Source organism: Danio rerio, chromosome 5 (assembly GCF_052040795.2).
Source record: "Danio rerio strain M-AB ecotype USA chromosome 5, GRCz13ab, whole genome shotgun sequence".
In the NCBI taxonomy this organism is placed as follows: domain Eukaryota; kingdom Metazoa; phylum Chordata; class Actinopteri; order Cypriniformes; family Danionidae; genus Danio; species Danio rerio.
The window spans coordinates 46,870,293-46,892,789 of NC_141025.1; the positions used below are offsets into that span (position 1 = coordinate 46,870,293).

General features: G+C 35.4%; 1 protein-coding gene across 5 annotated transcripts in view; it reads left to right on the top strand.

Annotated features, from left to right (window-relative positions):
- smarca2 (SWI/SNF related BAF chromatin remodeling complex subunit ATPase 2) overlaps positions 1-22,497 on the top strand; it is a 111,280-nt gene that overhangs the window by 8,133 nt on the left and 80,650 nt on the right. For all 5 annotated transcript variants that reach the window (NM_001044775.3, XM_087251350.1, XM_087251348.1 and 2 more), the window contains exons 4-9: positions 1,588-1,920; positions 6,574-6,672; positions 10,858-11,125; positions 12,877-13,003; positions 17,767-17,940; positions 22,316-22,489. In NM_001044775.3, the coding sequence (NP_001038240.2) occupies positions 1,588-1,920; positions 6,574-6,672; positions 10,858-11,125; positions 12,877-13,003; positions 17,767-17,940; positions 22,316-22,489 (1,175 nt within the window). The remainder of the gene's footprint in view (positions 1-1,587; positions 1,921-6,573; positions 6,673-10,857; positions 11,126-12,876; positions 13,004-17,766; positions 17,941-22,315; positions 22,490-22,497) is intronic.

The following is a 22,497-nucleotide window of genomic DNA, read 5'->3' on the forward strand; positions in this document are numbered from 1 at the left end:
CTGCCAACTTATCCAGCATATGTTTTACGCAGCGGATGCCCTTCCAGCTGCAGTCTAACACTGGGAAACACCCATACACTCTTTCATTCACACATACACTACATCTATTTTAGCTTATTCAGTTCACCCATATCGCATGCTTTTGGACTGTGTGGGAAACCGGAGCACCCGGAGGAAACCCACGCAAATATGGTTAGAACATGCAAACTCCACACAGAAATACAAACTGACTCAGCCGGGGCTCGAACCAGTGACCTTCTTGCTGTGAGACGATCTTGCTACCTACTGTGCCACCTCGACACCCCTCACAGAAATCAGCATACCAAAAATAAATCATTTCCTTTTCTTTATAGCAAATGAACATGCAACTTGACTGTTGCATAAAAATAATAGATTAAATGACAAAATTGGATTTAAATAACAGACAAGTAAAATATATAATTTAAATAAAATTAAAATAAATGTAAAAAAAATTAAGAACTAAAACCAGCTCAAATATTCTTAAATAAAACATGTTACAGTAATGTACATATGTCCAAATATGTAATGTCCGGAAAAGCGCTCTGAGAGATGTTTTGATAGTTCAAAGCCACTGTACAAGCGAAAAGCTTAATACAGATAGTATTATTTTAGAAAATGCGGCATAAATTTGTCCCATTTGGAGTTTTAGATTCATTTGAACATGTAGCTGCTGCTTGTCAATCAGACAACACTTCTATGTTCATGCTTTGTCAATTGCTGGAATAATGATCATTGAAAGGTTTTTGATAAACCTTCAGATTTATCATAGTCAAATTTGTCCTCTGAGTCACATTTTGACACCACACCTGAGCACTGATAACTTAATGACAAACACAGTGCATTATATAGAGACTTGTAAAATTATATAGAATTTGGTTGAGAACCACTATGCTGGATTCATGTCTATGTCGGCTCACTATGTGTGTGTGCGCCGTGCTGATAGCCATCATGTGCGCTCGTTTTAATCATTACAAATATGCAGATCAAACTGTATACAGTCTTACATCAACAACAAATTGCAAGCAATGCGTTGCTAATAACAAATAATTAAAATATATTACAAACAACCCAACGAGTTGTTTAGCATGTGTGCATCGCTGCTATTATGCTTACATATGTAATATTTTTTCTGTGGTGTTTTAAACCAAAATACATAATTACACTCAGTCAAATAATCTGCAATGATAAGGAATATGGTTACTTACTGAGATGTTAATGCACAGCAATACCACACAAAGAAAGGACGGGCTTTGAAGAAATTCTTAATGTGAGGAAAGCTCGTTATAGTGCACTCAAAATGTCTGAACAAGTTCAACCCACGCATGTGTGAGGCAGGCAGTTCAGTACAATTACATAATTTATTGGCATAAAGATATCAGCCTAATTTTGAGACCGGACCGATAACATAAAAAAAAAAAATAAAAAATCTATCGGCCGATAACAATATAGCCGCCAAGATATATTGTGAATCCATACTAGAGAATCAAAGCAAAAGAAAAACTGATAAATTCGACAGCACGTCGCATCATTTCTACAGAATACATCTTTTCCTCTTTTGCTTTTTAGGATACATGTCGCCTCACCCTTCACCGATGGGCCAGGTGCCGGAGCATGTGCCTAGCCCCATGTCAGGAGGAGGGCCGACCCCGCCACAAATGTCCCAGGGTCAGTCGCCCATGATGCCAATGGATCCGCAGGGGATGGGACAGCAGGCCAGGGGTCAGTCTGCCTTCAGCCCAGTCCAGCTACAGCAACTCAGGGCTCAGATCCTGGCGTACAAGATTCTGGGACGAGGCCAACCTCTGCCTGAAAACCTACAGTTAGCTGTGCAGGGCAAGAGGAGCCTTCCCACCATGCAGCAGCAGCCCGTCAACACCGGCCCCTTCAACAGACCTCCAGGTGAGTCTGAGTTTATTATATAGTATTTATTTTAAGTTGTGCAGTTTTATTAGTTTTTTTACAGGGCTTGAAGATAACGTTTTACTTCGTAGCACCTGGGCTCTGAACTTCAAAAATTTAGGAACACCACAAAGAATTTAGGAGCACCCACCTAAAATGAAGGAGCACCAGTGCAAATTGTATAGGTTGGTGTCACATGACGTTATTGATGACGTGAGACTCTTTTATGAAGTGATTCTTCCACATAGAAATCACTATCAGAACATCAAAATGTTTCTGTTTTATGTTGTTTATAATTGTTTAAATCGGCCAAAATAAGAAATACCGAACAGTTTTTACTTACAAAAGTTTTTGCTCATAAAAGGAAGAAAGTTGAAGAAACTGGCTGAAAAAGTAAGAAAAGGTGGCATGAACAATTATTCAATACATCCATGTGAACAAACTTTTTTTGAATGCGATAATTTGTTTGAATGTTGATGTGTTATACTAACATCAGATACAAACACCACACAATAAAAGTAACATGAACCTCGAGATGCGGAGCAGTGCTGAATGTTTACTGAATACTGTATTTACACAGAATTTATACAGTTCATGAAAATTTATGGCATTTTTTTCCCACTTAGAATTTTAGTTTTTAGTCCAAATATCTACATTTCAAAAAGAAAAGAAGGTTATTTTTTGTGGTTTAACGGATCACAAATCTCATTTTTTTAAACTTATTCTCTGACATAATTTTAATGGTTGTTTGTCACCCCTTATTGATGAATTAATGTAATTGCTACAACATTCACCAGCTTCAAGCTACAATAAATGGTGATTTTAATCTTTACCATAAACATCAGTGTTTATATCTGAACTATAAACTGTTCTCCCAGTACTTCCGTGTTATTTATATGTTTGTAATGAATTGAAAAAAAGTGTAAATATGTAATATCTTTTGACCAAATGCAGATTTGAATGCAGGACTTTTAAAGGATTAATAAACATATGCAAATCATTATCGTTTATCATTCATGTTGCGCAGGTTTGAATTGAGATTGCGATATTTTAACGTTTAATTGTGCAGCTGTACGCTGAATGCATTAATGCAGACTAAACAAACAGTGACAGAAAACACCTTTAATTAATGATCTAAAAAAGCTTTTTAGGTTCCACCACAACTTTTTCCGTCATTATATTTTACAGCTAAGCCAAAATGCTTTCATACACTGCGGTAGGCAATCTCTCTGCAATTGTTGTACATGCCGTTTTAACCTACAAGTTTAAAAAAAAGTTATTAATCCAACGGTCACGTGTGTTCTGATCTGTGAGTTGTGATTCGTACACCCCTAGTCATTTCACTTACTGCCAGATAATTGTACTTGTATTAAGGAAAAACTCTTATTTTGACATATTTCTTCTGAAGTGGAAAACAAAACAATGTTTGGTAACACTTTATAATAACTACACACTATGAACCATTTATTAAGCATTAGCAAATAGTGAATTCGTTATCTGTTAAGCATTAACTCTACATTATTAACATTAAAGCAGTTTATAACTGCAGCTGCAAATGCTGTACTCTTGGCTTATAATCACATTTATAATGTGCTTAATAATTGTTCTTTCATACTTTGTTAATGATTTATTTTTCATTACAAAACTAAGTATTGCATTATTTACAAACCAGTTATTTAAGCATAGTTGGTTGTTTTTTAAGATAATTCAGAATGAGTTATTAAATGATTTATAAACTATTCAAATTAACATTTATTCAGGCATATACTAATAGTTAATTTGTATGTTAATGAATGCTTTATTAACTCAACTTCATCCAGTTTTGAGACCTAATCTAAAGTGAGGACTATTAAATTCAATTAAAGGCTCAGTTCAATTCGAAACAGGAAAAATTACATAAACAACTTTATTCAATCGTATTCGTTCGAAAATACACAAATTAAACTGTACTTCAAATGAAAAATTTATCTTTGCAACCTTATCTTAAATAAACTTAATGTACAGTTTAAACATTGCTTATAATTATTTAGTTAAATTATTATATTGATGTTGTTTTATCCAGTTTTATGTTGTATTTTGACACCTGTTATTTGGCAATATTTATATAAGATTGCAAATATTATTGTTCATTTGATACTAAGCCTGTAATTGTCCTTTATAAGGCATTTATAAAGCATGAATAGTCCTCACTTTAGATTAGGTCACAAAACTGCATGAAGTTGAGTTAATAAAGCATTCATTAACATTTATAGTAACCATTAATATATGCCTGAATAATACGATATATAAGCATTGATTTCAATAGTTTATTAATCATTTACTAACTCATTCTGAAAAATCTTAATAACCACCAACTACTCTTGAATAAATCATTAACAAAGTATGAAAATACAATTATTAGGCACATTATTAATGTGGTTGTAAGTTAAGAGTACAGCATTTGTAGCTGCAATTATAAACTGCTTACTAACGTTTATTAATGTAGAGTTAATGCTTAAGCGTAAGATGCTAATGCGTAGTAAATGATTCATAGTGTGTAGTTATTATAAAGTGTTACCGTTTGTTGTGCCTCCCTTTAGTCATCATCGTTTTTAAAAGACTTGTTTTTTGGAGTTTACACAGACACAACAATGGTGGTGTTTTCAGAACGAACAAGCGAAATGCATAAAAAGTGTTCAGTTTTTGGCTGAAAATGTTGTGTACATGGCACCTTAAAAGACTCTATAATGCATTAAAAAAGGTCATATTTTGGTTTTGGGAGTCTCCAACAACAACAACCTGATATGCATGCAAGGTCAAAAACACTTTCATTGTCTTATAATATCCATTTATTTTACTTACTTATACCATTGACTCCCATATGATTTATTCAGCGATTTTGTTCCCAGACCCCTCAATAGGGTGATGCTAATCTGTGCTGATTGACTTGATGACCCAGTCTGTTGCAATTGGTCGACTGCATTCAGCATAAAAGAGCTTAGTGCATGCAGAGTATATATGTGTCCAAATGTAGTCAAACCCCAGCATATTGCTCTATTCTTAACCATAAGTAAAAACAGCGACACACATTCAGTATTATTCCACACAGTGGCAAAAGCTAAACTATTTTGAAACTTGACCACCATGTGTGTAGGAACAACTGATGGTGGCCATAGCAATGACAAACTACAGAGGATTGCAAGCTCACAAACGCAATTAAATCCATAAAGCGGTACGCATCACAATTTCAACGTGGTTTTAGATGCGATATGAGAACATAAAGAGTTAACAAGATACAGTACAATCCACATGGAGTGATTAGAAGTAACAAAGCACATTCAAATACATATTTTGTAAGCTAGAGAAAGCAAGGAGGTAACCATTTCAATCCCATTTACACTTGTGAACTGGAGGAAGAAACTGATTCATGAACTGTGTACTGATAACATTCCTGTCAAGTCAAAGTCCCGTACATCAATAATGCTTTCTTCCTTTACCTTCCTTTAACAAATGGCTGACGCGACCCCCATTGCATGGTATTTTACTGCATTAATCACTAGAATTTTCGCTTATTAATGTTCACTCATCTTCAGTCATGATCAGTCCCACACACACCTGCACTCTGCTAGCATTTGAAGGGAGAGCCATGTTTTACCAGATCTGGCACTTCAGATTTGGTATTGTTTCATGTCGATGTTGATACAAACAGGCAAAAGATCCAGACGAACAACTAATCATTTAAATAACTCTGAATCAATATTTTTTTTTTTTTGAAAATTTATATTTTTAAACGAGGTGCACTTTTAGATTTAAACATCAGCTAGTTCATTTTCATTCACTTAGTGCTGTGTTGCACACTGCATGCAAGGTCATTTTCAAAAACCCATAATAGAGGCTCTTAAATGGCATTCTGCACTCTATATTCTCATCATGTTTACTGTCCAGTCAAATTAAATCTGAATCTGAAGATTCTTACCCTCTACATTTAACTTAGATGCTAAAGCTGCGTCTGAATATGGTTACATATTCACACAATTAAATTTTTTCTATGGTGAATGGCACATAGTGCATTATAGCGAACACATGATTAAGCTGATGTATATGCTTTCCATTGGGGTGAATGAAAACTAGTTTAGCATTAGTGTCACTCAGATGGCTAAAGGGCACATGCACAGTCTGCTTCGGTCCAGTAACATGATAGCACAAGCGGATCATATGCATGGGTCGGCGCAGACCACAAAGCGTATCAAACTCATTTGAATTCTTCACAGAATGCTATATTTTAAAAAAACCTATAGAGGAGATTAGGAGAAGAAAAGGTTAGACAGGCTTGGCATTGCTATTAGACTGTGGTTGTCAAAAGATGTTAAATACAGCTTTACTGAGCTCAGTGGCTCTGGCTGAGCTGTGATATAAACAAGATGCTACTGGCTATTAAAAGCATACACGAGAAGCTCTACAATATATCCATTTTCATGTTTTAGCTGAATTTACATCAACATGCTGAATAACTGCATGTTTCAAAGAACCCCATGATACTTTTTAAAGTGGCTATATCGAAGAATATTATGTTATTAACTGCTTTTTATTGTTTTTAACAAGTCAACAGGTTATAAGAAAACTTAAAAGGTTATAATGCTAGATTTTTAACGCAATCCTTGTCTTTTTTTCTAGGTATGCCAATGCCTCATGGAGGGCCTGCAAGTGGCCAGTGTCTGTCTCCAGCCATGCAGACTCATACTCAGAGCTCTGGGCCAAAACAATGGACTGAAGGTACTGTATGTGTGTGCTGTATTTAATCTTTAGCTGTGGGCAGTGGTGGAGTGAGTACTGAAAAATCATACTCAAGTAAAAGTACCATTACTTGCCTGAAAATGTTGTGCAAGTAGCGTACACGTATCTGTTGTAAATATTACTCAGAGTAGGAGTAAAAAGTAGAAATTTCAAAAGCATTTAAGAGTAGTGAGTATTATTAAGCTATAAAAAGCTGATGAATTTACATGTAATTTGTGCAAATGTGTGTAAATCAAAATCACTGGACTGATTTTTCTAATCCTTATAGACAAGAAAGAAATAAAGTAGTGACTGCAGGTTAAGGGAAAGTAGTGGAGTAAAAGTACTGACACTGCACTAAAAATGTACTCGTTGAAAGTAAAAGTACACATTTTTGAAACTACTTAGTAAAATACAATTCCTGAGAAAAACTACTCAGTTATCATACACCCGGTACAATGCGGCGCAAGGCGCAAAGCGCAAAGCAATTGTTGTTTGCTAGCTTCAGCTTGGCGCAAGAGTCGTTTTGATGTTTTGCACCACGCTGTTTAAATAGCGAAAGCATTTACGCTCATGAGTGCGCCCATAGGCGTTTTGGTCTAAAAAATGAGGCGTGTTGAGGCGCATTGCTGGTGCGTTGCTATTTTGAGGAACTTAAGTAAACGGTTCAATAGACCAGATCAAAGCTGGTCTATTGTCCAGCGTAGAGCGCGTTAGATGTGCGCCTGGCTTACACATTGCTTAACACACACAGTATGTACAGCAATAAGCAAATATCTTTACAAATAAAAAAGAAACAAAGGATTAAAATATTATAAAAAATATTATTTTCTTGCCTTCATAAATATAAAAACCATACGTTCATGCCTTCTTCATCTTGGGGGGCTTTTTCAGTTTATTCATAACATTTTGCTTTTGTATAATATTATTAGTATTATTTATTATATGCATATTTATATTTGTTTTATTAAAAACAAGCTTAGTTGTCCACCTGTCAGGTTTTACGTCATATGGGGCACAACATGTGTATTTGGATATAAGACCACTCTTCATTATTGTTGTTCATTTATTCGTTTGCTGGAAATTAGAACAAAATTTAGAAATAGTTTTGATACAAAACTTTGCACTTAACAAACAAAATTAATCATGTATAGGCTAATGGATATCTGTACTTACAACATGTTTCCCTATCCACTTGAGTGAAAGTGCGCGCAAGGCAGATTTTTCCACCCTTATAGTAGCAAAAGTGGATTCTGACACGCTCTTAATGTGTTTGCGCCCTGCACTATGGACTTTGTGCATGGATTGTCAAAATAGAGCCCCTACTTTCTAGAATTACATTCTTTACACATTTGCATTCTTTTACACATTTTGTATAAATATATATATATATATATATTATATATATATATATTATATTATAAATAACTCACACTTTAGGCTGTAAATCATTTTTATATAGTCTACAATCGCAGATGTTTATTTATTTTTTAAATTTTGATGAAGACAACATTTACATTTTAGAAATTTTTGTATACATGGCAATCGGCTTATCTAGAGTAAGCCGTTTAATTAACAGTAACACGTTTATGCTCTAATCTGCTCAGTTGATGCCATTATTGTTCTGTAGGGTAATTCAATCAAGGAAGATTCATTTATATAATTGGCAGACAAAGATGAATCATAACTAAGCCAGTAACCTTTCTGAGAATGAAATATTTGAAGTGGTTTTATCCATCTATACATTGATTTTCATTTATGTAACAAAAATAAATGAATGCAATTATAACAAAGTTTAAACTGACACATTAAGTAGATGTGAATTGGCAAAGATTAAATTAAGTTTAATTATAAAATAAGAACAAACAGCTCGCCATGGACGACTGCCTTCTGGTACGTTCGTAGTTTAGATGCATTCAAGTGGCTTTTCATCCTTTAATGCTGTAATTGGTCAGTGCGACTCTGGCGCTGTTTAGCAAACAGTGATATAACAACAGATCCATTATAGACAGCGCTTGAGGAAAAAATGCTCTGCAGACACTGTCGAGTCTGGGTCTGCAAGTACACAAAAAAAAATTATTCAAAGATGATTCCTTGGATTTACTTAATTTTTTTACGTTAAGCGGTTGTACACAAATTTATTTGGGCTGAATTTAAACAAACAAATTAAGTTAAACATTATTAAACTTAATTTGTTTGTTTAAATTCAACACAAATAAATTGTTTGTTACAGTTCTGCATGCAACACTTTTTTCAGTGTAACATTATTGTTAACAGCCGAGAGAGAAGATAAAAAGTTACCTCACGAACATGCCAGCAGGTCAAAGGGGCCACAGAGAGCAAGGGAGAGAGACAAGGAGTTTACAGCTTTAATTTTTCCCTAGCTGGGATCCGATGTACTTTCCTGTCAGTGAAAGACTGTCCAGCAAACTCACAACCAGTAAGTTATCTGCTCTTTAAGTAGTTGGAGCGTCTTAATTACTTGCGGTCTTCCCCCTCACCGTAAGCTACCACCATTTATGCAATAAATGCCATTTCGTCACCTTAGAATTATAAGGTTCTATCTGACATTTTTGTCAAAATTGAGTTATTAGTATTCTTATTAAATGACAACTTATTTACATTATGGGATTTTGTTTTTTTATAAGTTGTTTACATTTTAAGACTTTTTATTTAATGAACAAATGTTACACACATACTGTTTGCTATGGAATGCAAAAACTTTGAAGCTCAATATCTCAAAATCAGTCAGACACAGATATAACCTTATAATTCCAAGGTTAAGATTTATCATTTGGTACATAATAACCGGTTATGATTATTACTGTATCAATACCATGTGCTGAAGGTTTTTAAATGTGTGATATAAACTGTGGAGGCAAAAAATCACTTAACACAATGTTTCTATTCCAAATTTCAAAAAGCATTTTCTAGGCAAGCAAAACATATTGTCTTGTTTTAGAAAATATAATTAATATAAATTATAAATAATCTGTAAATGGGGTAAGTAAAATAATCTTATGTCTAAAGGAAAAATAAGATCATTTTGCTTACTCCATTGGCAGATTATTTTGCTTGTTTTAAGGAAAAACACTTAACTTTAGCATATCATTTCTTAAAACGTGATTCAAGATTAGGTTTTGATAATTGAACTAGAAACAAGACAAAAAGCCTAACAAAGAAAAGCATTTGTTTATGTGCATACAACTTGTAAGCACCATTTATCTGATATGACGCATGCGGTCCAAGATGATGTTCGTTAGCACTCATGCCACCAGCCACCCACCGCTCCATTAGCTTTAGCAATACTGTCGTCTATTCGCTCCACATACTGCTCCAATATGAACCGACTCAGATAATATTTTTGTGCAAGGTCAAAACTCTTCATACGAGTGAAACTTTGAAAAGAATTAAACTTTTAAACAAAATGCCAAGGGGCAGAAGTTAAATAACCTCGCTAATATGCTTTCAAATGACAGTGAATTAATTCATGAATTGCTAGATCTCCACGGGAAAGTCAGCGAAGTTCAGACAAATTAAAGATCATTGTTCATCTTTTCAAGTGAACTTGATTGGCGAGTCAGTCTGGTTTGATTTTAATTATGCTGCTTATTGGTTATAATTTTGCAAGATGATATTCACCACCTCAGGTCAATTGACATTTCAGTGCTTTTTATAAAATGCCCTCATAGCAGCTTTAGCAAATGATTGATTGTGCCCAGCCAGAAATCGAGATCCACAGACCTTTTTTTTTTTTTTTAATGATTTATTCTGAACATTCTGTATCATCTCTCGGGTGTACGCTCTAATTTATGGACTGGATGCCCTTTATGAAGTCTTAAATGCATTGAACTTGATTTGAAATGGGTTGTTTGAGTCTTTATAAAGATTTTTTTTGTATTTCATAAGTACACGTTAGTTCAAACTATGCTTTGAACTGTCTAAACCTGTCAACAAGCTTTGAGGATCTCTTCTGAGGATGATCAAACATATAAACGACAATGGGCTTCTGAAATATAAATCACACCACTTATGCCTTTTCATAGTGTTACGTTATGTTGATGGTATTGACGAAATCCTTATGTTTCACTGGGAGCATTTTGCATCCAGGAGCATTTCTTTGACTGGCCTGACATTTGAAAAATCTCACAAGATGTTTGCAAAGTGCATCTCTTTTATTTTCAGGTCAAGGTGCAGAGACATCCAGTACACCACAGAAGCTGTTGATCTCGGCTCCCAGTGGCAGACCCTCTCCAGCTCCCCCGCTGGCTCCTACCGGGACACAACCTGTTCCCAGCACCTCCCTCACCTCCCAGCCCCAACCTCAACCACCGGCAGGACCTGGGCAGCCCTCCCTCATTATCCAGCTCCAGCAGAAACAGAATCGCGTTACCCCCATTCAGAAGCCTCAGGGTCTGGACCCCGTCGAACTCTTGCAAGAGAGAGAATACCGGTATGTAATGAGTAATTAAATTCCGCTTATACTGCCCTACACTGGCTAAATGTCATGAATTTTATTTTCTTTTTGCGGTGATGTTTCCTGAGGTGTTCTTTTGATTGAAAACATGTTTATTAATTTTCCATCATGTTTTTTTTGTCATGTGATTAACCACCTCATTAAAATTGTACATTCAGGATGCTTTTCATAACATTTAAAATAAAAAAACGCAATGCTCTCAAAGATTGCCTGTATATGATTTATGTGGAATCAAACAGACCTTTTGTAAAATTATGAGTCCATTATGAGAAGCTAAGTGAACGGTTACTTCAAAGTTGATGCTTCCCACATGAAAAATACTGTATTTAGTAAATACCACTGTAAAATACTTAAATTCATCTGTTGTGGTATGTCTAATGTTGCTGTGTTGATACAATAAGTATTTATTATACTACATCACAGTTTACTAAAACTGTTATAAAAACTGTTGAGTCAGCTGTAGATAATAATACAGTATGCTGCAGAAATTACATTTTACTATAGTAAAACACTATATGTAATGAGTATTTAAATTTCACTTAATTACACTACGCAGCCTATACTGGCTAAATGTCATGATTTGCTTGTTTCCACTAGTGTTCTGCAGAATTCCTCGACAAATAGCTGTAAATACCATTTCTATCTATCTATCTATCTATCTATCTATCTATCTATCTATCTATCTATCTATCTATCTATCTATCTATCTATCTATCTATCTATCTATCTATCCATCTATCCATCCATCCATCCATCCATCTATCCATCTATCCATCCATCCATCCATCCATCCATCCATCCATCCATCCATCCATCCATCCATCCATCCATCCATCCATCCATCCATCCATCCATCCATCCATCCATCCATCCATCCATCCATCCATAATATATATAGTTTAAAGTGCTATAGTATTTTTTCATGTAGAATTGATTTCCATAGCCAAGCCACATCCAAATGGTAATTGTGTGTATAAAAAAAATTTAAGCCATGAAATTTAGTCTTTTTCTTTTTAGTACACTGATGATTATTATTTTTTCAATTCATGATGTTTCTTTAGATTATATTTAAAGTGTCACAAATATACCACACATTTGCTATGCAATGTATAATTTAGACCACTGTTTGATTAGCTGTAATGCGCTGACTTATTTTATTTGTAAAGTACTTTTAAAGGAAAGGAAAGGAAACATTAAATATTGTTCCATTTATTTTTACATTATGCTGTAAGACATCAGACCAGTGTGGAATAGAGACTATGAATCTTAAAACGGCTCAAGGAAAACTATCTCCCTTTCTTTGCTCTTCTGTCTCTAAAATGTTGCAAGAACTATTGTTGTTGTTTTGTGAGCTTTAATGAATGTTAGAGAAAGGTGAGAAACCCTCCGGGGTTTTCTGAAAGTTCCTCAGAACTTGGTTGATTACACTGGCTTGCACTGTCTGCAACATCAGAAATGTGTTGATGTTTGATGTACCTTGAGGTCACCAAGACCAAGTTTTTTTTTATAACTGTCTGTGTTATCTATTTTTTGCGGAGTTAAAGGTTCAGATCTTGCAGGTGAATTATACTTTCAGCAAACTTGTTAAGAAAACTTGTTATGATAAGAAATCATAAGTTTTGTTATCTGTGCTTCATTTGCTTTCATATTTTTTATTGCTAATAACCATTTTAATTCTGTTGTTATTAACAAAAAACAAAAACAGACATTTCTTTTCTTGTTCAAAGACTTCAGGCCAGGATTGCTCACAGAATTCAGGAGCTGGAGAATCTGCCAGGGTCTCTGCCACCTGATCTGCGGACTAAAGCCACAGTGGAGCTGAAGGCTTTAAGACTGCTCAACTTCCAGCGGCAGGTGGGTCATTGACATCACTCTTTGTTTGTCGTACAAGAATAGTTTACTGAAAATTCTGTCATTATTTGCTCACCTTTTACTTGTTACAAACTTGTTTGACTTTTCTTTTTTCTGTTAAATACCAGCGTTGGGGTAGCACATTACAGGAAATGTGAATTATGTAATAACATTAGTTTTTAAGTAGCGAGTAAAATACTGCATTACTTTAAAAGATTCATTCATTCGTTCATTTTCTGCCACTTTTCCGGGGCCGGGTCGCGGGGGCAGCAGGGTTAATAGAGAACTTCCCTCTCCCCAGACACTTCCTCCAGCTCCTCCGGGGGACCCCGAGGCGTTCCCAGTCCAGCTGAGAGACATAGTCCCTCTAGCAAGTCCTGGGTCTTCCCCGAGGCCTCCTCCCGTTGGGACATGCCTGGAACACCACCCTAGGTAGGCATCAAGGAGGCATCCGAAACCGATGCCTGAACCACCTTAGCTGACTTCCCTAAATGTGGAGGAGCAGCGGCTCTACTCTGGGCTCCTCCTGGGTGTCAGAGCTCCTCACTCTATCCATAAGAGTGCACCCTGCCACGCTTTGAAGGAAACTCATTTCAGCCGCTTTTATCTGAGATCTTGTCCTTTCGGTCATGACCAAAAGCTCATGGCCATAGGTGAGAGTAGGAACGTAGATTGATCGGTAAATCGAGAGCTTTGCCTTTCGGCTGAGCTCCTTCTTCACCACAATGGAGCAGTACATTGACCACAGCTGCCGCTGCACCAATCCGCCTGTCAATCTCACGTTCCATCCTTCCCTCACTCGTGAACAAAACCCCGATATATTTAAACCCCTCCACCTGGGGTAAGGACTTTCGTCCAACCTGGAGATTGCAAACCACCTTTTTCCATTGGAGCACCATGGCCTCGGACTTGGAAGTGCTGATTCTCATTCCAACCACACTCGGCAGCAAACCGCCCCAGTGCATGCTGAAGGTCCATGTTTAATAAAGCCTACAGAACAAAATCGTCTGTGAATAACAGAAATGAAATCCTGTGGTCTCCGAAACGAACCCCCTCCAGCCCAAGGCTGCACCTTCAAATTCCGTCTATAAAAATAATGAACAGATGTGGTGACAGGGGGCAACCCTGCCATAGTCTAGCATTCACTGCAAACAAATCTGACTTCTTGCCGGCAATGCGAACCAGACTCCTACTCTGTTCATACAGGGACGAGACAGCCCTCAACAGACAGCCTCTGACCCCATACTCTCCGGGCATCCTCCACAAAATGCCACAAGGGACACGATCAAATGCTTCTCCAAGTCCACAAAACACATATGGACTGGTTCGAGCACCCAGGTGAGGGTATAGAGCTGGTCTAGTGTACCACGGCTTGGACGAAAACCGCATTGTTCCTCCTGGATCCTAGGTTCAACCATTGGCTGGATCCTACTCTCCAGTATCCTGGCATAGACTTTTCCCGGGAGGCTGAGGAGTATGATCCCCCTATAGTTGGAGCAGACCTTCCGGTCCCCCTTCTTAAAAATGGGAACCACCACCCCAGTTTCCCAGTGTGAGAGAGAAATGGAGTTTACTTTCATTCTATCAATTGCTGTGAAATAGGGGGTTCTGCTCGAAGTGTCAAACACACATGCAGTGAAATTGTACACAGTTTCTGCGTTTTTAAATAGTTGGTGCTCGTCTCCCTTGCCATAGTAAGCGAATATGAGGTAAATGATGTCAGTACATAATGACCGATTATGATTATTACTGCACTGAGGTCGAATTGTCTGCATGGCAGTGCATCGAAGAAACAATTAATTTTGACACCCCTACCCTTTATGATGATCGTGTTTTAAGTCACATAAAAATAGAATACAGTGCAAAGTGCAAGTTTTTGAAAACTAGCACCAAAAATTGTTTTTTAAAAACTGTGATATCATGCGTATGCATGTTAAGTCTTTTTACCCTATAGGCAGGTGCAAGTTGGCACCCAAAACAACAGGACTGCATGTCACAGGTGCATAGTAAGGCTGCACAATATATTATTCCAGCGTCAATATCTCACTGTGCGCATCAAGTAGACACAACAGGACGTGCAATTTTGAGTTGGGATTATACAGTAATTCACCAGGAGTCACACTTAATATTTTTTACAGAACACACAAGATTTTTGGAGTCACTGAAGAGTTGAATCATAATGGAGAGAAAGTTGAGTCGCTTTTTTTTTTTTTTTTTTTAAGTTTGTCTGCTTTTTTATCTGCATGTGTTTTAAGGCCTGGGACAGTTTAAAGCATTCATGCATAATACATTTTACCAATTGTAACTTTATTAAAGATTAATGTTATTCAATTATTTATACAATAAAGACGTGTTGTTTTACATATTCACTTAATATTCACATTCACATTCACACATAGACTCCTCAGAACACCATAAAGAAGTGTTCATTTCATTAGCATCTTTGCTCTGTTACAGTTATCTATGCTTGTAATTAGTTTGTTATATTTTATGCATGATTCACTTCTCTACATAGTCATCCCAATCTTAAATCTTTCCAAATAGTGCTGTTAAGGCCAGTTAATACAATTAGATTGTATTTATATCGTATTCACCTTATAACGCCAAACATGTATGTAAACATGTTAACATACCCTAAAATGTAATTGTTATAATTTAGTTATGATTGTTTTTTTTTGGATACAAGTACAAATATTATTCTGATGCAGCTGCAGGTAACCATTTCAGGTAGGCAGTTTTTAGATTTTTTTTAAAAACATGTAAGTGATGTATTGTAACTTTACAAGATATTTTTGAAATAATATTTCAAGACATACAGTTGACCCCTTTGTTTATTATTTTTCCCCCAATTTCTGTTTAACAGAGAGAAGATTTTTTAATGAAGTTAGCTTGGTGGGTGAGGGTATTTAAGCAATTTATTGTATAACGATGGTTTGTTCTGTAGAGTATCGAAAACATTTGCTTAAAGGGGCTAATAATTTTGACCTTCATTTTTATTTATTTATTTATTTTTTAATTTATTAAAAACTTTTTATTTTAGCCAAAATTAAACAAATAAGACTTTTTCCAGAATAATAAATAGTATCTGATATACTGTAAAAATGTTCTTGCTCTGTTCAAAATTATTTGGGAAATATTTAAAAAAGAAGAAAAAAATAAATCAAAGGGGGTTAATAATTCTGACTTCAACTGTATATTAAATACACTTCACCTTACAGTACTTTACAAAAACCTCAGTTCACCACTAGCTGTATTTTAGCAAAGTTTCAAGAACTATTAATATTTTAGATTTGGTTTCATTATTAAGATACAAGTCAAAAATATATATAGTTTACGTAAGAATTTAAAACACAGTTTTTTAGTAACGGAATTTAGTATTTACTGTGACCCCCTTGGCTCTCTCTCTCTTTTTAAAATTTTATTTTTTTAAACTTTTTTTGCAGAAATTGTTCTGAAGTACAACTTTACATTTAGCCATCTTTTGTTTGTCTTATTTATTTTTTTCATCTACACTGTAAAAAATTTATAAATTAGCAGTTTTACATATTTTGTGAACATAAAAAAACACTAATAGTTCACCAAAATGGGACTTATATTGACATTTTTATAATGTACAATATTTATAATATTTTAATAATATAGTTTGAAGTGATATATTGTCTGTCTGGATTAGTGTTGTATATTATGCTAAAAAAAACCTCCCAATACATTTCTGCTTTTAGAAGAGAATTATTTTTTGATGTAGTATTTCTTACACACTATATTAATTCAAAAAACAAAAATGTCAACAAATGTCACAGAGTTGAATCTTTTTAACAGATTTTGTTGACAGAGCAGAGATCAATGTCCCATAATGCAATTCACAACTGTAAGTAAGCACTTGTGAATCACAAAATATGGAAACCATTAGCTAACAGATATTTGTTTAAAGTGTACTGTGCGCGATCCCATACTGTCTCTTTTGTGTGACTGTCTTTGTTTTATGAGCTGTTTTTCTTTTCAAATTTGATTTCACTGTTCAGATGGAGATCCAAAGGATAATTATACAGTATATGGTCATTATAATGCTATGTTGTTATATGGTCACTAGAACATATTCAAACATTTAATTTTATTGATGCTTACACCAGTGCCTTTTTTAGATTTGAGTTGATTTTTTTTAACTTTCCATGAACACAATTGACCTTTTAAGTAGAAATGATCCATTTCAAAATCAATAATAAAAGTCAGTGATAAAATTATTGTATTAATGACAAATTTAGTACTCAGATAAGTTTCTCTTTTATCGATGCTTGTAATTCATACAGTTTAACATAAAGGCTTGTTTCTAATAGCCTAACTTATTACGCTCATCAGCTAGGAGACACTTCTAATGGAAATCTCTCACTTTTTTCATCTGTGCTTTAGACATAATGAAATAATTTAAAAGAAACCAAGTGGAAATTGCTTATGCATATATTTGATTTCCAGGTGTCATTGAGCTTTTTCCCTATTCACATTGTTTGGATGGAGATGGTGTCTGAAGTTGTGCCTTGAATGTTTAATTTACTCAGTGTAATGCATCGAACCTTTAGAGGGCGCCCTTGTTGTATTTGGAAAACAGGCTCCTCAATTCACGGCCTTGTTGTGCTGTAATTAAAAACAATTACGGGCAAAATATGTGTGAAATGCATCAGAATATAATTATCATTTGATGAAGCTTATTAGCTTAATGCAGTTTGCCACAGATGATGATGATGATTGATTTTTTTTTCTTTCTTTTTCAGCTGAGGCTAGATGTTGTAGCCTGTATGCGCCGAGACACAACTCTTGAAACAGCCCTGAACTCCAAGGCATACAAGCGCAGCAAGAGACAGACGCTGAGAGAGGCTCGCATGACAGAGAAACTGGAAAAGCAGCAGAAGATCGAACAGGAGAGAAAGCGCAGACAGAAACATCAGGTGATCGATAATTGATCAGTATATCAAGTGTGACCTATAAAACTATACTACTGATAAAAAACAGACAGAGCTTCTAGCATGTTCTTTGTTGTATATGCACTGCCTGACAAAAGCATTGTCTCCCATCCAAGGTTTTTAGGAACAACAAATAATAACTTGACATCTAGTTGATCATTTGGTATCAGAAGTGGCTTATATGAAAGGCAAAGGCCTCTTGATAAAATAAAATATGATCATGCCTTGATTTTTAATTATTTAATTAGGGAAGTCAGGTCTTACTTTGCTTAGATAAAAGTCTTGTCACTTAACTGGAATAATGTACATTATAGATAGCATGATAGATATAAAGTCATGCTGCAGTGAAAAAATAATTAATATTGTGTGTGACTCTCATGAGCTTGGAGGACTGCATCCATACATCCCTGCAATGACTCGAATAACTGATTAATAAAGTCATCTGGAATGGCAAAGAAAGCTTCTTGCAGGACTCCCAGAGTTCATCAAGATTCTTTGGATTCATCTTCAATGCTTCCTCCTTCATCTTACTCCAGACATGCTCAATAATGTTTATATCTGGTGACTGGGCTGGCCAGTCCTAGAGCCCCTTGTCCTTTTTTGCTCTCTGAAACTTTGATGTGGAGGCTAAAATATGAGAAGGAGCGCTATCCTGCTAAAGAATTTGCTTTCTCCTGTGGTTTGTTATGTAATGGGCAGCACAAATGTCTTAATACCTCAGGCTGTTGATGTTGCCATCCACTTGCATGGTTCCATACTGAATGTAACCTCAAACCATGATTTTTCTATGACCAAACTTGACTGATTTCTGTGAGAATCTTGTGTCTATGCGAGTTCCAGTAGGTCTTCTGCAGTATTTGTGATGATTGAAAAGCAGTTCAACAGATGATTCTTCAGAAAAATTGACCTTCTGCCACTTTTTCGAATCCACTATAAGTCAAGTATTATTTGTTGCTCTTACAAAAGGGATAGACGACAAAACTTTTGTCAGATAGTGTATTGACTAGCTGACAGTGCTTTTCAGAGAAGTCATATTATGAGCAATTAAATGATCTTGTCCCGTTTAGTCAATGAGGAGAAAGTAATTCTTAAGCATTTGTTGGGCGAAGATTCATTCACTTAACCATTTTTCTAAGAAAATATAATTCTAAAGATGCTGTTGACTTTTCAACAGCTGCCAGTTACAACCATAGCAATCCATACATACAAAAAATAAAAACAAATTTTAGTTTAGTAGTTAAGTTTATAAAATAAAAGGAAATGACACAGGGTGAATGTATTTAAACAAATGAAGACAAAGGTGTAAAAAAGCATGGAAAGCCCAGACAGCAGCTAAAATCTCAGTTTTTTTTTTTTAGAAAGCAACCCTCTGCCCCTTGTCAGTTTGAATGAATATTAGCTGCTTTAGTTACCTGTCTCAACACCTGCTCTACCAGATAAAGATGAATCCAGAGTGGATGTTTTAGAAAGACAATGAACCCCCACACACAAAGCAAACTCCGTTGGTTTTAGATGAAGAAAACAATCTGCTAGAATGGTCTAGTAGCCAATAACCTGACATGAAGTCAAAACAAGAGGCATCTTGAAGCAGTCATTGCAAAATAGCCTTTTATATAAAGTATGAAATGGCCTCAGCCATATCAACCTACAGCCAAAGACGAGTTACTTGCTGAAGCTAAACAGGGCTGAGCCTGGTCAGTACCTGGATACGAGACCACATGGGTAAACTAGGTTGCGGTTGGAAGTGGTGTTAGTGAGGCCAGCAGGGGCGCTCAACCTGTGGTCTGTGTGAGTCCTAATGCCCCAGTAAAAGTGAAGGGGACACTATACTGTCAGTGAGCAGTTTTATTTTTTTGGCAAGATGTTAAACCGAGGTCCTGACTCTTTGTGGTCGTTAAAAATCTCATGGCACTTCTCATAAAGAGTAGGGGTGTTACCCCAGTGGCCTGGCCAAATTCTGTCCATTGGTCTTACTATTATGGCCTCTTAATCATTCTCATCCACTAGATTGGCCTGATCACCGTCTCTTCACTCCACCTATAGCTGGTGTGTGGTGTGCGCATTGGTGCCGTTGTCCTGTGGCTGCTGTCGCATCATCAAAGTGGATGCTGCACACTGGTGGTGGTGTGGAGAGACCCCCTCCCCCTCATGATTGTGAACCGCTTTGAGTCTATGGCCATACACAATAACTGAGCTATATAAATACACATTAGTGTGTCATTCCATTGTTATTAGCATAACAAATGTTTCAGAATTTTTTTGTTTCAAGTCTTCAATCAAACTTTGATAGAGTAACATGTTGTTTGTAGCTCTGTGTAATGCTTTTTTAAAGTGTCTCCCATTTCATTCTGAGTTTAACCGTCTGTGCAACTCATTTGATCAAAGCTGTTATGTGAACCCGTCAAACTGCACCGAAGGGTTTGCTAAGGTGCTTTTCAAGGCTAGTACAAGCAGATTGTTTTAAAGATACAAAAAGGGTATTTGCGCATGGGGTTTAAAGCTCCAACCTGTTTTGCTCTAGGTAACTAATTAAATTAAATTATGAATTGAAACCTTGTATAAGATGAACAGTAATACATTGTTAATAATCTGAATTGTTTCCTGAGAATTAAATCAGAATATTATAGTGATTTCTGAAGGACTGTGTGTGTTTATAGTCTTGAGGAATAAATATTCTGCAATATTTTGGTTATCCAGCACAACTATTTAAAGAGTTTAAAAAAAGATACATTTACTGGAGGTACTGAATTAAGAAATCATGTTTCTTTTTTATTTATTTATTTATTTATTTGTTTGTTTGTTTAGTTTTAGTTTTAATTTTTTATTTATTTACATTTAGTCATTTAGCAGACGCTTTTATCCAAAGCGAGTATATTATTTATTATTATATATATTTTTAAAGTTACAAAAAGTGAATTCATGCATAAAACAGGAACACCTGCCTCTCAGTGTGTATGAAAATAACCTTTTCCATTTGATTTAAGTAGATTTTTCAATGCCAGATAAGCAATTTCGCTATTTTAAAGTAAATCTATATTGACTTAAAATCTGAAGAAATGCTGATGGAGTGTGAATTTATGGTACAACAAAAGTTATGTTCAGTGTTAGGCAAGCCACTTGAAAAATGTAGTGAGCTAAGCTATTACCTACTCTACTTAAAATGTAGCTGAACGCTAAAAGCGAACCTTACGGAAGTGTAGTAAGCTAAGCTAAAAGCTACTTGGCAAAAGTAGCTTAGCTACATCTAAGCTATTTTTGCAATCTTCATTTTTAAATCAAAGCAACTTAAATCCAAGTCAATCACATCTTTGTGATCAATAAAACTGTCAATGAAACAAGGCTTAATTGTTCAGTTCAATTATTTACTGCAAATAATATGCTTTACTTAACAGAAACACATTATAGTATATAACAGCTAAAACTAAAAATCCAATAAAACCAGGTGTTACACATTTAAAATAGTATAGTCATTTATAGTAAAAAATTGATTTATTTATAGGGAAATATTTAGAAATAAGCATTATAGTGAATATATAAAAAACTTCTCTCCTTCAAACATCTTTCAGTCAAGCAAGTTTCTCGTGTCAGCCCAATGATTGTTTGGTGATGTCACCAACCAGAGTGAGAGGTGGCAGTAACACACCAAAAAGTTTGTTGTCGACCACTGTAAAACAGGAAGAAGAAATAATAGTAATTCTTGCCATCATATTGATTTACTTTCACCAGCTAGACACGGGCCTGTCAGTGCCGTCACTTATTGATCTGCGATCGGTAAATGTAGCTTGCGTGGACGCTACTTGCTTAAAATAATAGCTTCACTACAGAAAAGCTATTTGATTTAGAAAATAGCGACGCTACTGAGAAATGTAGTTAAGCTAGTAGCGTCACTACTTGTAGCGTGACTACAAGTAACTACCCAACAGTGATTATTTTGGTATTCTAGTGTTTAGAAAAAGAGTTATTCAAAGCTTAAGTTATAATGTTTTAATCAGTTAAAATTCATGGGTTTGAAGTTATTTTATAATGTATTTTCAAACTTAGAAGTGCTGGTAAACTAATTCATACCTAAATCCTGAAGAAACTCCTTTTAAAATGTATTAATATTATATACCTTAACAATATATCAATACATTTATTGATTTATGTCAAACAGTATATTATTTATTATCACATAAGATTTTATATTACAATTTTACTTGTTTTTTTAATCAGATAAATCTAATGCGCATAAGAGACTTCAAAAATCTAAAAAGGTAGTGTTAGAAGGTGCACAATTTATTCAAATGTGTTGATATTGTAATGTCTTTTTTTAGGCTTTACACTGATGTCTTCTTTTTGACCTTTATTTTTTTTCTCGTAGGAGTATCTCAACAGCATTCTTCAGCATGCAAAAGATTTTAAGGAATATCACCGGTCCATCTCTGGAAAAATCCAAAAGCTGTCCAAGGCCATTGCCACCTGGCACACCAACACAGAGAGAGAGCAGAAAAAGGAGACGGAAAGAATCGAGAAAGAGAGGATGAGGAGACTGATGGTATGATT